Below are 18291 nucleotides of genomic sequence, written 5' to 3' on the forward strand. Positions count from 1 at the left end.
TGCCACAATCACTTTCTTTTGGCACTCACACTTCGGCACTTCTCACCTCACACATTCGATCAGGTGAGGAAATTTTGGCAGAACGAATTATGGCAATGCCATTGCCGTAATTCAACTTTTCTCTCTCCAAACTTTTTCTCATTCTCTCCCTACTTTTCTTGAATTTCGGCAACACTGTTGCCAAATTAATCTCTCTCCTCAATTCCCTAAATAAGTTTAACAGTGCCTATAACGCAAATAAGTTTCAGATTTAACAATATTTAGCCAAAAGACTCCCATTTCATACCCTTGCCTATTAAAAACCTTTTTTTCTTTTTACTTAAACTCTTTTAAAAACATTTGTTTGTTAATGGGGGGTTAAACTTTTAAGATTTGTTCAACATGATTTAGATCAAAATTTTGAGTTTAGAAAGTCTAAAAGATAATGGTAACGTTTTAACTTTGGCACGACTTTTCTTAACTACCCCTTCCACCTAAACGTGGCTAAACACCATTTCCATGCAATTTTTATGGGACATGTTTCCCTGTAGTCAGAAATGTCAATTTTTTTATGCTTGGCCTTTAGCGAAAACTTTTTTATTTTAATGTACGAATGTTTCCCTATAGCTAAAACTTTTTTTTATCTTAAGCCCATATGTATCTTTTTTTTTTTTTTTTTTTGGTTGCAGTTGTTATATATTGCTGTGATTATTTATTTATCTTTCTTTTCAAATCACTCCTACCTTTTTCCCTATAATAAACTACATAGTTGTATACGACTATATGTGTTTGTAATAATCAGTATCAATCATGGTTTTAAAACCGAACTGGACATCAAACCGTTTTTTTTTTTCAATTTTCGGTTCAACCCTGATTTTTGACTGATTTTTGGCCAGTTTTCCGGTTTTTGGCCTTTTAACCGGACCGGATTGGCTCCGGTTCCCGGTCAAACCGGCCGATCCGATCCGGTTTTTAAAACAGTGGTATCAATATATATAAGTAGTAGCAAAAAGCTAATATAGGAGAGAGTATATAATTCTGTCATATACCGTATTCCTAAATATTTTCTTTATTTAGACTTCTTCCTCAACTAAGTTTGTATTTATATCAAAGTATTAGTTTTTTTTTTTGAAGAAGAAAAGTGTTGTTAGTTTATTTAATTAGTCAATGGAGTATATGCATATATTAATTATTTATATTAAAGGAATTTATATTATTATTTTTATAAATTTTATTTAAGAAACTATTTTTATTAGAAATAATAATAATAATAATAATAATAGATTTCGAATATTATATTATTCCTCATATTTAGTTGCTTTGACAACAATCGTCACAAAATCCATCAAAAATTAAATATTTTTTAATTTACTGAAATTAATCTTAAAAAATTAGATCTCCTAATTCCTTTTAGTGGCATGTAATAAATATATATATATATATATATGTGTGTGTGTGTGTGTGTGTGTGCACGCGCGCGTTGGGGGGGGGGGGGGGAGGGAACCAACATTGGAGTATTTATACTATGTAATTTTCTTTTTTCTTTTTTAAATACCAATAGGATACATTTATTTTGAATTATTTTAGTATATTAAATTTTGATGTCATTTTTCTAATATTTATATGTGAAACAATTAATTTGAAATGTGGTATTCTATTGAAATTTAATTATTTTTACAAAAATTGAAATAAAATCCAACAAAAGAAAAATATAAAACAAAAGTTAATAACACAAAAACGTAAAAAAATTAATTGAAAAATATTTTCATTTTATTTTATCAAAACGATACTTGCATTATTGAGTAGACATGAAACATGCCTATCTATATCAGCCATGCAATTTTCAAATTTTGCAACGTTCAATCCTTTGGGTGGCATGCTTATACAACTTCCCGCCACATATCCTGCACGGTTTTGTTACTCCGAAGGGCACACCTCTACCACTACCACACATGTGTGGTAGTGGTACCCTCATGTCCTGAGCTCAAGCTTATAAGGCATGAGGGGGCCGCTTCTTTCTTCAATGTGGGACTCTTGCACAAAGCATGCCCACGTCGCTTAAAGGGACAAAGTCGTGCATGATATGTGGCGGGACGTTGCACAATAAGCATGCCCAAAGCCTGCCCCAAAGCGGACAAATAGACTGAGGATGAATTCGTTTCCCCACAATTACAATAAAAGTTATTGAAATATTAGAGAAAACTAATAACATGTTAGTGATATTTGTGTAAGTAATATGAAAAATCTTTCATAAAATGCATTGCACATCGTGCGAAAAGTCAACTATTTTAATTCAACTGTGCAGTATAAGGATTATCTTATTTTAAAAAGATAATGAGAGTAATAGTGTTAGTTTTATCATGTTGTCTGCTATGAGTTTCACCAAAATATGTAAAAATAGTCCCAAATCAAGAGTGCTTATATATAAGGCTGATGTTGTGGGAACTAGGAACTGGGAACTGGATACCCTTCCACATATTTCAATTTTCAATATATATTAAATTTTTATATTTTTGGATTTCTTTAGGGATATGTTCTTATTGGTGCATCTTGTCCAGCTCCTAGCAAATGCCATATGCAGAATCGAAATATAATACGTATACAATTAACTTTGCAAAGTATGTAGCCTTAGCACCATTTAATTCATCGTGGGGCTCATATATATCCTTCTAGGGTCACGTAAAATGGTAAATTTCTCATCTTCTGTCTCACACCAACACAAACACTACATGTCAACACTCCTTCAAATCATATTCAACTTGTTAAATTTACATATTTATTAATATTTATATTGGGATTTGACTTTTATTACAGTAAAACATCATCTTATATCAAGTCCAGCACATGATAAGAGAAGTTTAGAATTTCTTATTGATTTAAGAATCCCACGTCGACTGGAAGAAAAGGGTTGATGACCTTCCAAAGAAATCTGAGAATCTTCCAAAGAAAACATTTGAATCACTAATGAGTAAATCTATATTTGTCTAGTTTTCTTGCTATTTTATTTCGATGATTTCAACTGATCCAATGTGTAAAATTTACACAATTTTGCATAAAAATAACTAACATTAGTCGATGTATAACTGTATAAATTTACAAGTTAGTTACAGTACTAAATTTACACTAACACTATTCATTTTGCATTTAGTTTTTTATTCTTTTTTATGTATCTTGAAGATAAAGACGGATAGTAGATAATGGTTATTGTGTGTGAAGAAAAAGAAATAAATTAAAAAATCAAGAAAAATTAATATTTAAATAAAATTTAGTGTAAAATAGATAATTTGATATAAAGTGTTTTGAAAAGTAAGTAAATGTATATATACACACACACACGTGTATACCTTCTTTTGAAAACGATATTTTAGAATGACACAGACATGGTGTATGCATATTCTACAAAAAAATTGTGTATATACATATGTACATATATCCGAATGTACATAGATACACACTAAATTGGTAAAATTTTCCGTCTGTGCCACTACTTCATGTGTCATCGAAAGAGCATCTCGTCAAATACAATTTTGCCATATGTGTCATTGACATCCCTCATTTGCATTGCACCTTGCATTTAGGAATGTCCAACCGACTCGGCAATCCGCTCAACCCGGCCAACCCGCCCGTGTCTGACTTGCCGCCACCCGAATCCGACAACTCCAGCGGTCGGACACGGGTTCCGAGCTCACCAACCCAACCCCACGCAGGTCGGTCCTCAGTTTTCTATTTCAAAACTCGCGACACCTAACCCGAACTGAGTCCTTTACGGCTTTACCCTTTCCAGCGATATATTACGAATTTTGGACCAACATCAGCGAGATCTCGTCGAGATCTGGTCCAGATCCTTTGAGATATCGCCGTTATTCGACGAAATCCGACCCCTATCTCAATGGATCTGGTCCCTATCTCGACGGAGCCGGCCAGATCTCGACGGATTCGACCATATTTCGGCCAGACCTCGCTGAATCCGGCCAGATTTCAGTCCCGGTGATAAAACCCGACACCTGCCTGAGTCAACCCGAAACTGACAAGACCCGAACTGAAAAATCCGACTAGATCTCCAGGTCAGTTTCGAGTCAAATTTCTATCCACCCGCCTCATTCAGGTCGAGTCCGGGTTGGGCACAAACCCGACTTGGCCTGACCCGTGGACAGCCCTACTTGCATCCCATTGCATACCACTTCACGAGGAAAAACTATAATTTCGAATTTGATTTCTAATTGCATTACATGATAAATCTTGACCTTAATCCTCAAGCTGTTGTCCAACAATGCATTTAGAATCTTCATCAGTAAAAAGGTCTTATCAATCCACCTGTTGCATTGTGCAAGTTGCTTGCCAAGTACACAACACAGGTTAAGATGACTTCAATATGCTTCTAAACCTAATTAAGACCATGGTCATCAACTTAGAAAATTCTTAGGTACTCTTGGAGTATAGACAAATGGTACTCCATCTTCTCATATTTATAGTGGACTTCACTATGAATTTAATGAATGGACTCCATCATGAATGTAAAAGGAAAGAGTACCATTTTCCGTACTTAGGGGGCACTTAAGAATTACTCGATCAACCTGACTTCTTGAGCAGTTTTCCAAGTATTAGTGCCTTTGGTAAATGAACAGTCCCTATAGCAAAGTTGTCATTACAATGACTCAACACGTTGCAGCTTTGATTATTTTTCCAAACGACTTGTAGCACATGCATGTACTATTTCAACTCCCATTTCATTACCAATATTTTCCTCCGAAATACTTTTATATATATATATATATATATTATTATTGGAAAGTAATTGTTTAGTTGAATAATTAAGTTTTGCATTTGGGTTATGAAAATTTGTTAGGTAGTTCAAGAGTATATTCTCTCCCTCTCACATGGGGGTGGACCCCATGATAGATGGGAGCCACCCCTATATGAGAAGAAGGGAGTATACTTTTGGAATATCTAATACTAACCCGTTGGATTGTAATATAGATAAGAATTTTGTGATTGATACACCATTTTAAGTTCATACCCACATATTGAAGCTTTTGGTCTTGTTTATCAATGGACTCACACAGAACTCCCACACAAACTAGAGTGCCCGAACATTGAATCCAAAGCCATAAACAAACCATGCCTGATAGATTCAACCATTGTGTGTTAGAGAATATGTCTATTGAATGTTTCGATAAGTCCTACTAGTTCTGGACTGGCTAAAAACGTGTATAAAAATTAAGAGAAATTCCTCTTTAGTGCGGAAAAATAAGCCAACAGAGGTGCACTGGTGAATTTGCTGAAGAAAAAAAGTGGTGGCCTTTCAAGCGATTTCTCACACCCAATTTGATTTACTTCAATAATACTAGTAAAGGTGTGGAAGACGCTATTTTTTAATGTGGGCTGCCTAAATGTGGCTCTTAATCAGTAGATTAAGGCTGATGGAATTGACAGCACTCATATAATATAGTTGAACAAAATATGCATTGGCCACATATGGAAACCCCATGCTATATTTTAATCAATGGATCAGGAAATGATTTAACTTAATCCATAAAGATAACTCATGGAAAAGGTAGCAGAAATTAAGGTTACTTGGTAACTTTTACCACCACCTGATACATGTCATTGTTGAAAGTGATATATTGACATTTCATCCTCGACAAGAGCTAGAAATACACCACCCTATGGTTTTTCTGTCTCTTCAATTGTTTTTCTCCGATCAAGCCCCTATCCTATCTCTTAGACATGCTTTTATTTGTACAAGCTATGAGATAGGAATAGGACACAATTGACATACCTATTTTGTAAAATACAACACCTTTCAGATAATTTTGCTAATTAATTATTGTAATGGCTAATTAAAATCTTTGTGAAGAGTATCATTTTCAATGGACATTTGACTTTACTCTCTTGGATCTTTGTGAAGACTAGATTTTCTGGACTACTTAGAATCTTTTCCTCTGCTTTCTCAGCAGTCAACAACTAAAGGAATTTTGACATTCGAAATTGAGATTTTATGATTCCTTGCAACATGCTGCCAGAATCCAAATCCACTTTATTTGAGTCAGAATGATTTTTCATCTTAATTATTTCTTATAGATATTGAATCTATAGCACTTGGTTTCAAAATCTTTAAAGAACATTTTTTTGAAATGGGTTAATCTTTTAATGATGTTCCCAACATGATTGAGATTACAAATCTGAGTTTAGAACATCAAATAATAAATAATTATGCTTATGACTAAGGTGTTCATTTTTGTCTTGTAGCACAACTTTTGTAACAGTGAGCAGGATCAATGTTAACTACCAATGTGGCTCAAAACCAGTTGTAAATCAATTTTTATAAAGAATGTTTCCCTATTAATCAGACATGTCAATTTTTTTTTTAATTTTTGTCCTTTAGCGAAACGTTTCTTTTATAGGTATGAATCTTTTCTTGAATAGATAAGGTAGGTAGCTCTTAAGCCAATGGTAATCCTGATTACTCAGCATCTTAGAGGGGGTTGCATCATTGTCTTTGTCATAATTATCTTCATTATCATCATGATTAGCACCACCACTATAAAATAGTTGTTATGGTTGTGATTATTTATTTCCATTATTTTTAAACCTGCCTCCCCTTTGTCCCTACAATATAAAAGATATTGTGTATTTTTTTCCAGACTACTTATTTATTAGACAACTATATATGTTTTCAATAATTGCAGCAAGTCTCCCTAATTAATGATATTAAAAGAACGGAAATACCAGATGACTGTATCAAATAAAGAATAGGGGAACAACCATGCAAAGGAAAAGGGTTGTTGATTTCAAAAGGGTATTGACGTAGGTAGTGTTGAAGTATGTCCTATTTGCTCTCCGTGGACCCAAAAAAAAAAAAAAAAGAGTTAGGTACAACAGTGAAAACATGTACCGATGGTTGGCTTAGCTTTTTTGGTAACCTTTGTTAATGAGCTATAATCTTTTCTTTTTCCTACATAAATAGGATAGGGGAAGGCCAAATGTGAAGGGCCTAGAAGGATCTAGATACCTAAAGTATTATCAGAATAGTACATAGTCACTGATGAACGAATAATAAGAAGGGTCCGGATAGTATGCACAAGCACTCTCTTAAGCGAGTTCTACCATAATATGACCTTATTGTCTAAAGGTGAGATAATGGTTGTCATTTTTTTTTTTTTAATTATTATTTTTTTAAGAATACTAGGTATTTTTAATACACACGAAGAGGAAAGAAAGTTTTTTTTAAAGAAACTTATAGTGATATATATCCAAAATGGTCTAACTTTTGGATACAGAGTACATGTTTTAAACATCTTAAACTCACACTCATTTTCCAATAAAAATTAAATTATATGTTAGATTAATCTTTCTAATAAAACTTAAATTTGTATACTTGTGATGTAACACAGGTACTTGCGGAAGTGTTATCTTGTGTAATAGTTGCATACAAAAATCTGTCACATAGGAGGTGATATCTCATATAACAATTGCATATAGCATAAACTATTGCACAAAATAATTCTCAAGTCCATGTGACTTGTGGGAAGAGCATTGCATAAGACTAGTACATTTGATAGTAAATCATAAGAGCACTCACATCAATTCATGTATAATAGCATATGTAGGGAGAAAAGGCCCAGTCTAACGTAGTGGGCCTAGAGCCCCATATGAGGATTACTGTGCGTCCGAAGAGAAGGAAAGGTAAGGGCAAGGTCCATCTAAAAGAGGGATCCACAAAAATAAAAATGATTACAATATGAAGAGGTCGCCTTCTGTCTGAAGAGATTTTATTCCTCTGACATGAATAGTACGGATCAATTGAATGTATAAAATGTCAAAATGATCTTCCGAGGACTCCTCTTGATCAAGATAAACTCTAATTATACTTGGAGGCTATAAGAATAAAGAAATATCTAAAAGAAAAGCTGCTACCACCGTATTTAAGGCTTTGCAGCAACTTTTCTGGCCGCATTTATGTGGAGAAGACCCCTGAACAGTGTAACCTCACCTACTGCCACTCACACAGAGCTAAAGGAGATGCTTGACGTGACATATACTCAAGTAGGCTCACAGATAAGGTACAAGTGGACGATAGAGATGATGGAAAAAGAGGATATATAAAGGAATGAGGCTCCTGAAAGAGGGGGGGAGAAAAAAACATAGCAATAGGGAAGAAAAGAAAACTTTACTGTAGCTCTAAGAACTGTAACCACTATATAATCAATAATATGTCTCTTCGAACACCAATTCATTCCATTTTTTATGTGTAACTTCATGTTGGTTTATACCTGTAGGTTGTAATTAACTGTTATCAATTCCATAGTCAATCTAGTTCTTTCACCCATTCTCTACAAATTCATTATTCTGGACTTAGGTCACAAATCCTAACCCTACAGCATAAGTAATAAATTTTGTACATCTAATTTTCAAAAATTATTCATATCAGACTATGTAAAAACACGTAAATATAGAAAAAGTACAATACTATGTAAATATATATGGTTACTTTGTAACGATGTAAAATAAGTAATTTAGAGAAATGAGAAGAGATGTGAATTTCGGCAATGATATTGTTGAAATTATAAGAAAAAGTAAGAAGGATGTGGGATAAATGATGTGATGAGAGAGAGAGAGAGAGAGAGAGAGAGAGAGAGAGAGAGAGAGAGAGAGAGAGAGAGAGAGAGAGAAAAAAAGTGATTTTGGCAATGTTAAGAGCACTCTCCCATAGTTTATGCACAATAGCATAAGTAGTGAATTAGTAAATTTTGCACATCTAATTTCTAAAAATTACCCATATCAATTTATATATGTAAAAGCGTGTAAATATACATTGGTACTTTATAGCAATATAAAATGAGTGCTTTATTAATTTTTTAAAGAGAGGGAGAGAGAGAAGCTTAAAGTAATAAAAAATAGATATTTTATTGAAATAAATTTTTAGAATAGATAATATGATGTAAGTTTATTTGAAGAGTTTTTTTTTTTTTTTTTTTTTTTTTTTGAGAAACAAGTGTTTTTGAAGAATGGTCGTATAAAAATAAAAATAAAAAATTCTTATACTAGAATAAGTTAAAAGTTTTGTAGGAATTGATATTTAAAAACTGTAAAAAAAAAAATATATATATATATATATATATAGAGAGAGAGAGAGAGAGAGAGAGAGGAGACTTTTAGAGTTTTTATTTGTTTATGGGATTTTAGAGATTGTTAATGAATTATTTTAAGAAACTTTAAATACAACTTTCATTAAAATTATCAAAAAAATTAATTATTTTATCTTTTTTTTATAAAATATTTTTAAAAATATTTTATACACCAATACTCTTAAAGCATTTTTGAACTTTTTTTCATATATATTTATATATATATATATTGGGGAACTAACTAATATTAGATGCACAAGATGTTAGAAATTCTTTTACGTGAGACTGCACAATTCTTTTACCTTCAAGAGTGGACGAAATGGGTAACTAACCATAAAATTCTAACAATATAATTAGTTGTCAACGTTTTCAAACTATTTTTTTTTTTAGCACCTCGAGTTTCAAAAACTCGATTTTCGCACATAACTCGAGTCTTTAAGACTCGATTTTAATGGCCTAATCATATCTGATGTGGCATATTTTTTCACGTGGTGACCACATGGAAATCGAGTATCTTAGACTCGATTTCCAAATAAATATAAGCAAATAAGAGAGGAACCATAACAGAGAACAACCCAGAGAAAAAAAAAAACACAGAATGAGAAGAACCCAGAGAAAAAAGAAAAAAAAAAAAAAAACCAGAAGGAGAGATCAGATCGGACCACCGCGCGCAACCCAGGGGCCCAGGCCGCGCGGAGGCCCAAGCCGCGCACGAGCCCGGCCGCGCGCCGCCCAGCGCCTGTCCCGGCCGCGCCTGGCTGGTGAGGCTCTCTCCCTCTAAGCTCTTTCTCTTTCTCTCCCTCTGATCTGAGTTATGGTGAGGCTTTCTCTCCCTCTAAGCTCTTTCTCTGTCTCTCCCTCTGAGCTCTTTCTCTTTCTCTCCCTCTGATCTGAGTTTGGATTGAGAATGATGCGTTTGAAGTTTTTGAAATTTGTTTTTAGGTATTTCAGTGCATAGACTTAGAATATTTTTTAATTTTTTTTTTTGAGTTAGAAATCGAGTCTAAGAAACTCGATTTCCATGTGGTCACCACGTGGAAAAATATGCCACATCAGATATGATTAGGCCATAAAAATCGAGTCTCAAAGACTCGAGTTATGTGCCAAAATCGAGTTTTTGAAACTCGAGGTGCTAAAAAAAAAATATAATTTGAAAACGTTGACAACTAATTATATTGTTAGGATTTTATGGTTAGTTACCCATTTCGTCCTTCAAGAGTTCCGACTGAGGATTGCAGATAAGGACCGTGTCCTTTTTACACCAATTTCACTTGCCCACACCCACACTCTACCTCTGAAAGCCAATGAAAAGTTTTCAGAAATGAGTGAGAAAGCTTGATAAGGAAGATGGACTGGATTGAAGGAATCAGGTTCCTGATAAAGGAATAGTTGCTCAGAAAATGATCAACAGGTATAGGCAAATTGTGACAGAAATTGCACTTGATTGATTGAAGACTAACATGCAATTTATCTGCTTCTTGAATAAAGATTCTCTCGTGAATTACTTTCATCCATACCAATAGACTAAAGTCTCTTTAACACATTTTTATGCTGTCTGTACCTCAATTATGATTTGGTTCGTACACCTCCACTTTAAGCCTCTTTTTAGCACCTTTTTACTTTATCACCAGAGGAGTTGGTGGTTCATCATCTCGTGAGTCTGAAGTTTAGGACTATGTTATGTTATGCTTTTTGCTCAAATATGAAATGAAAATTCTCAAACTTCTTATATATTTTTATTTTAAGTGTGAATTCTAAAAATCTAATTATTAAATTGTATATTTTTTTTATATCTTTTATACTCACATAATTTTAAAAAGATCAAAGAACAATTGTTATATTATAAAAAAATGTCAAAATTTTAAGTTTTTACGATCTAAAATTGTATATAAAAAATAAACTTATTGATCGAATAGCAAATAATATCCGAATTAAACGAAATTTTATATACATATTAAAAACATAAGAAACATAAAATTCAATAGTTGAATTTTCAAAATTCATACACAAAAAATAAATATATAAGAAGTTTGAAGAATTTCTTTCCAAACTAATTTGAAAGAAACCTTTATTCTTGTTAGGTGAAACTTTGCTAGCAATTACAAGGTTTTAAATATTAATAAATATAATTATACAAAACAATATAGCTTTATTGTAATTACTATATAATAATAGTAGTGTCAATTATCAGCTTATACAAAAATATTGTTACTTTACACGAGTTACCATTTAAAAATATTGTCGAAATATTAATGAAAAAATTGTCTTTAACAAATGGCTAGCGAACAATTAGGATATCATGGATATTTGAGATATTAATTGACTGATAATTTTTATTGTATTTGGATTATTTTATTTGTTTGATATTTTGTTATGTTTTCCATAAATTTTTTGAGAAATTGATTATTTTAACTCCAATAGAATAAGTAATCATTTAGTGTTTTGGGTGTGCAATATCGTGATATTCCTTTTTTAACGTAATAGTGAATCTTATTAATGAAATTCATGTTAGATCTATTACTCATGCGAGAGAAGCGAGTATCACGTCTCTATCCTGAAGGAGTAACTAATAATTTTTTTTTATCTCACTTTTGTTAAACTTTGAAGGAACAATAATGTCTTATTCTCTCGTCTCACATAATAGTGGATCATATGAATTAAATTTATGATAAATTCTTCTATTCGTTTGAGAGGAGGTTGCATGACATTATTATAATCTTGAAATATTGTATAATTTATCTTATTTGTTCCTATTGAATTTTTCATAAATACTAATGATATATATTATATTTACCTCGCCCTATCTTCATTATTTTCTATGATATATATCACATATTTCAGTGCTATCTTGTATTCCTTTGTTAATAATTTTTTCAAAGATATTTTAAAATTAAGATATTACAATTTGACCATATTTTAATTATTAGCTATAATGATAGTTTTTTATAAGGTAAATAAGACCAAGTTTATGTTTAGTCGTAGTGATTGAAAAGTGGAGAGAACAGAAAATGTTGAATTTTTTTTTTTTAAATAAAATTGGAGAATAGAAAATATTTGTATTTCATCATGGGTGTTTGGTGTGTGTGTGTGTACGTATGTGTGTGTGTGTATATATATATGTAGGGTTAAAGGCCCAGATCATATATTGGGCCTTGGGTCTTGGTCAAGAGCATTAGTAGTCCGAAGACGAATGAATAGAAATAAATGGTTCAGACTCATGACTCAAGGAGCCGGATGCAAGTGGGATGGTGGTCTGAGGAGGAATACCTCCTCGAATAAGCTAAACACAGATTAGATGCAGGTCCTATAGATCAAAGTAACCTTCCAAGAAGCTCCAGTGATAAGAACGTGGCTCATGAACATGCGAGAAGGAAGAGAACCCAAAATATCTCGGGGAAAGCCGCTACCACTATATTGAATGCACTGCAGCTATTTTTTTGGCCGCATTTATATGGAGAAGACTCTTGAACAATACTGCCTTGACTACCACAACTCACAGAAAAACAAAGGGGGTGTTTGATGGGACAGACACTTAAGTAAGGGCTCAAATGATCAGCACGTGTAGGATCAAGATGATCTAGAGGGAGTTATATAATGTAAAAAACCCTCCATGAAGAAAGGGATCGGAAAAATAAAGAAAGAATACTGTAGCAATCAAAATTGTACTTGTACTTAACTATTATTAATTTATATGAAAAAAGACCTCCTCGAACATAATATTCATTGAGCCCTATTTTTCTTGTACTGATTTGATCATCTTTTAAATCCATACTAATCATTGTCAAATTCATTAGGGCCTAATTCTCCAACTCACTCTCTACAAATTTATTGTAGTGAGCTCACTGGATCAAGATCCCATACATCTTGGGTTTGGGCTGCAAATTGTATCCCTACAATATATATATATATATATATATCCTAATTCGCCCTACTAATTAGGTTTAAGACAACTTTTTTTTAGAGTGGGTTTCAACCTATTGCATCCGTTCCTAATGATATCTTTTTTATCATTAAGCTAAGACATTAATTGATTTTTGGTGTAAGCGGAGATTGAATCCCAGATCTATTATTCAACTATCAGAGATTTTACCAATTGAGCTAACTGAAACTTACATCTTCAAGACAACCAAAATAGTCATTGTTGATTCATTTTGTCCAAGTTGTTGAGAATAGGCAAAATAACAAAGTCACTTTTATTTTTTTATTTTTTTATTTTTTATGAAATAAAATCAATGTTGATAAAAAAGCTACTACCGTCTTCCTTTTTTTTTTTTGATAGGACCGTTCTACCGTCTTCCTAACAACACATTGATAGAACAAGTTTTCTTAATCATACTTTAATTTTCCATTCACACTTGCCCTCTAAAAACTGTGTTTTTACATATATGGTCACCTCAAGAAAGAATAAGAACATAAAAAAAAAAAAGGTTCTCCATGATATCAAAGCTTGGAATGTCAAATTCCACTCAAGTGGCCAACAGAATATAAGCCAAAAAAAGCTTTTGAGGGATTGAAAAAGATTATCAAAGGGACGCATTGGTTGTTTTTGGATTTTTCTTTATCAAATTGTGATCAAAGTTGTTAAAAAATGGTGATGCCATAAATTCCCTTCAAAGATACATGAAAGGGAATGATACCTTATAAAGACCAAAGAGAAGGTGGGCTGATATGTAGGACCCATGGAAATGGAATGCTTGTTTTTAATACTTATTTACCAAAGTGTCCCTGAGTTTGAAAGTAGAAAAAATTGCACCTTACAGAGTAAGTTGGGGGGACATTTTGGTAATATACTTAGATAGTGGATTTTTTTTCTTTTCTTTTTGCGGATCGTAGTGGAGTTAAGTTAGGCCAAGTGTCACCCAACTTTAAAAATCAGATATAATTTTTCTTTCTTTGGAAAATCACGTATCATATAATATATATCCTAATAAAAAAATTGAAGTGTTGTTCATAAATTAAACATCTATTTCAAGTCAGAAAGAACCTAATTAAGATGAATAACTAGCATGGACATGGTTTCTTCGAGGAAGAAAATAGGGAGGGTTTTTTTTTTTTTTTTGAGATAAAAAAATGAAGAGGTTTTAATTTGAGTAAATCTAGTAGTTATTCATGAGACTAGTACTGCAATAATCTTTCATAATTTTGCCAAAATTTGTTTACGTAACGACTGGTATCACAACAAATTTTTATAATTTTATCATAATTTATTTACATAATAACTTATGAATGATAAAATTATAAATCACATACATTTATAATTTCTTTTTTTAGTCATTATCAGTAAGTTGTAGCCTGTGAAAATTGTTTAAAGAAGGAAATGCAACCATTGCTTTTGATCCGAGGTGGCAGCCTAGCAACCTTCCACGTTAAAGAAGGGAAGTGACAGCTAAAAAAAAACAGACAGTCTAGCACACACTCCAAAGGTAGTTTTATTGAAAGAAAGAGACTGCTTTTCCAAAGGAATAGAAGAATGGAGGACAATAAAGAAAAGAAATCCCATCAAACCCAAAGCCAGTTTTTTAAAAGACTCATTGAATTGAAAGTAAGAAATGTTTTTAATAAAGGGACACAAAAAACCAGGACCTCACAGTTGCATTCACTTTGTAAACTAATCTTTCCAGTTCATTAATTATCTCTTTTTTTTTTTCTTTTTTTTTTTTTTTGCTGAACCAGTTCATAAATTATCTTGATCTCCTTTAAGTTACTTCCTTAATCAGAATTCCCTTTACACCTCAGCGCTAGAGGCTTTGATGGATCTCAAGGGTCCTACAAACAACCAGCAGCATTTACAACCAAGTGTAATACACAAAAGCATTATCAAAGCTTAACTTAATAGGGCTGCGACCAAAAGTCACAAAGCTTACATGGCATAATGACACTGTATACAATGTTTAGTACTGACCTGAATTGTTAAGAATATAGTTTTTCCCGAATTTTCATCCCCTGCCTTTAGAAACGTGCCCAATTGAGCCAGATTTTGTGAATTTGAACGGTCAAAAAATATTTTTTACTCACCATGGTTTTATTGACCTATCCATAGCACTTGTTCCCTATCATATGTCATCACCGCATTTCTTCTACAATAAAAATAATAAAAAAAGGTAAAAAGTTCTTAGCGTTACCATAATAATATCCTATTTACAAATAAAAGTTAAGGCTACCATAATAATATTCTACTTACAAAAACAAAAAAATTGATCATCATACCTGTTATGCTAACTAGCCCCACGAGTACACTAGTGAGTATTGAGCTGCAGGCATAATGACATTATGTGTACATTGCTAGTTTTTTTTTTTTTTTTGGAGCAAATATTAGTAGTTTCAATGTTTCATTGATCAATAAAGTTCTATTCAGAAAACATGATAAAGCAAATCTACCTTATATGTGTAAGAGAGAGAAATGGGGGCCTACAAACAGCTAGGCATTACAAGGGTAGTAACTTTTGGACCATTCTTGAAAAGAGTACGTATAGAGCCACAAAACCCCACTTCAACCAACCCCCATTTATTTTCCCTTCCCCTAACTCAAACTGCTACTTCCCTTTTTTTAATATCTACATTATACATTACAAAAATTATCCCCATTGGCTTATACAAGTAGTATAAGCTAGCCTAGCTATATCCCCCACAAATGTTCAACATGTTCCATTTCCACACACTAAATGTCACATAATTGAGCACCCATTTGGATTTTCATCACTGAAAAGCTCGAACGAATCTGATGGATGTTGTGGATAGGAGTCATTATAATATTCAAACGGTGGAGGCTCAGTCTCGTACTCGGTCATGTACACGTGTGAATTGGGTGGTGGTGGTGAGGCATAATATGATGTACCATGGCTACTAGTAGGTTGTGCCATGCTATAACTTGTGGCATACACTGGTGGAGCTGAATAATAATGCTGTGGTTGTGGATAATAACGTTGTGGTGAACTTTGATGGTTCACATGCTGAGGTGGAGAGCTGTGATTGGCTGGATATGGGTTTTGACCATGACCATGGCCATGAGGTGCTTGAGCTTGTGCTTGAATTGGTGATCCAGTGCTTGGGGGTGCATCGCCAGGATGTTCTACACCCTCATCAATTTTGACACTCCCTTTGTGCCCCTTCTTTTTCTTCTTTTTACCTCCACTGCCACTGCCGCCGCCACCACCACCGCCGCCACTTTTCTCAACCCCATTCTCATTTTCACAACCACTACTAATCTTCTCTGCCACCGGTGGCTGGCTACCGGCTGGAGAGGTCACAGTTTGCTTCCCCTCAGGCTTTTGCTCTTTAACTTGTCCGCTAGCTTTATTGTCACCATTTTTACTTGGACAACCACCTTCACTATGTTTAGAAGGGTCTTGGACATGATGACCTTCAACTTTCACTGCTTCTTTTTCCTTGTCTTCACCATGGTTGCTTTCTTCAGCGCTCTCTTGATCACTTTGTTTCTCTTTCTTATTCTTTGATTTGCTTTGCTTTTTCTCTTTTTCAGGCCAAAGCTCTGCAGGTCTCCCTGTCTTTACCAATTTTCTAATCAAAGTCTCGGGGGGTACATTCCCTTTCACTGTTACTATGGCTTTTTGTTGCTTCAGATCAATATCTGTCTCATAAACACCTGAGAATCAAACAAGAAGTTGGCAAATTTGTTAAGGGCAAGAATGATATATATTAGAGGGAATGAGAAATGGGAAAGCCTGAAGATTTGAGCTGAAACAAACCAAATATGGAAATGAAAGAGAAAAGCAAAGAAAACTCAGTGATAAGGTGAAACTAAGAAGAAAGAGGGAAGAATAAATAAATAGGAAAAAACACAACCAAAAAGAAAACAGCTAAGAAAAGCTGCTAAGCGCCTAAACCTTATAAGAGCGAGCGAGAGAGAGAGAGTAATAACCTAAAGGATATGATGAAACTAAGGCAAAACTAATGAAAAAGACCCATATGAGAAAAGTAAAGGAAAGTCTGAGGTCTGAGTTTCAAGCAGGGAAGAAAAAAGAACTGATGTAACATTAGGGTTTGGGGGTTACCTTCAACGCTATGTAGAACCTTTTTTACTTTTCTTTTGCATCCTTCACAGTGAATGGAGACTTTCAAGACCCATTTCTGGAAATAAAAGTAAGAGATAAGAAGGGGTTAGAACTTAGAAGCATGCTGTGTGAGAGTTGAAAAGTTGTTTAGAAAGAAGAAGTGGGTGTTTAATGAAACCATGTTTTGTATATATACCTTGCAATTGAGAGGTTCTGAATTTTCTTCTACCATTACTTCTTTAGGTGGTACTTCTTTAGCTTCTGAGGCTGCCATTGGAGGAAGAGGTAAAGAGGCAGTGGGGTTTTTCAGTGATAGGAGAGAGAGAGAGAGAGAGAGAGAGGGGCTGCTTTGAGCGTGAAGAATTCACTTAAAAAGAAGGAATGAAGAACCTTTAAGAGTTGAGAGAGCACTTAAAAAAATTAAAAAAGAACTTAAGTGAGAGAGGAAAAAATCAAGTATGGGCCTAGTAGTTGGTGCATGGTGGGGTGGCAATAACACCTGTCATGAGAAAGAATTAGTAATATTTTAATTTTATAATCTCTCTTTTTTTTCCTTTTTTTTTTTTTTTTTCCTTTTCCTTTTAGCATTAAGTAATAGTGATTTTTTTTTCTTTTTCTTTTTCTTATTTTGGGCTAATGGACAGGATTTTTTTTTTTTTTTTTCCTTTTCCTTTTAGCATTAAGTAATAGTGATTTTTTTTTCTTTTTCTTTTTCTTATTTTGGGCTAATGGACAGGTATGGCATTGTGTACACTTTATGCTTCTTGGAAGCCAAGATTACAAGCATTTTCATTTATATAATTCTTAAGTTTTATGCAACTTTATTTAACGACGAAGGAACTCTTTTTCTTTCCAAAAAATCAAAAAGAAAAACTCTTTTTCTTTGCGTAGGCGTTCAGGAAATACAATTTAGGAAAAAGTATAAGGCTTATCTTCACCTATGTGGGGAGGAGTACGCCTAATGGGCAATGGCCCTAAAGATTTCTTAGAAATTAGTATAACATTTTTTTTATTATCATTTATTACAGTCTATTATATATAAATATTCTTATGTGGCTTATTGTGCTTTTTATTATGAAGAAGAAATATAAAATAAATGATTAGTATAAGTATAAAATGGGAAATAATTTATAAAATAATATATAAAAATGGTAAACTTATTATTTATGAAT

At 33.2% G+C, this 18291-nt stretch overlaps 1 protein-coding gene across 1 annotated transcript; it reads right to left on the minus strand.

The window, feature by feature from the left end:
* Positions 1-15419: 15419 nt before the first annotated feature.
* On the minus strand, positions 15420-17530 carry LOC112030663 (heavy metal-associated isoprenylated plant protein 36). Its single transcript, XM_024063330.2, has 3 exons — positions 17316-17530; positions 17120-17195; positions 15420-16710 (listed from the first exon to the last, which is right to left on the minus strand). The coding sequence occupies exons 1-3, from the start codon at positions 17391-17393 to the stop codon at positions 15773-15775; spliced, it is 1092 nt and encodes a 363-aa protein (XP_023919098.1). The 5' UTR covers positions 17394-17530; the 3' UTR covers positions 15420-15772.
* Positions 17531-18291: the final 761 nt, after the last annotated feature.

The sequence above is a fragment of the Quercus suber genome, unplaced genomic scaffold, assembly GCF_002906115.3.
Source record: "Quercus suber isolate HL8 unplaced genomic scaffold, Cork oak 2.0 scaffold_239, whole genome shotgun sequence".
Taxonomy (NCBI): Eukaryota; Viridiplantae; Streptophyta; class Magnoliopsida; order Fagales; family Fagaceae; genus Quercus; species Quercus suber.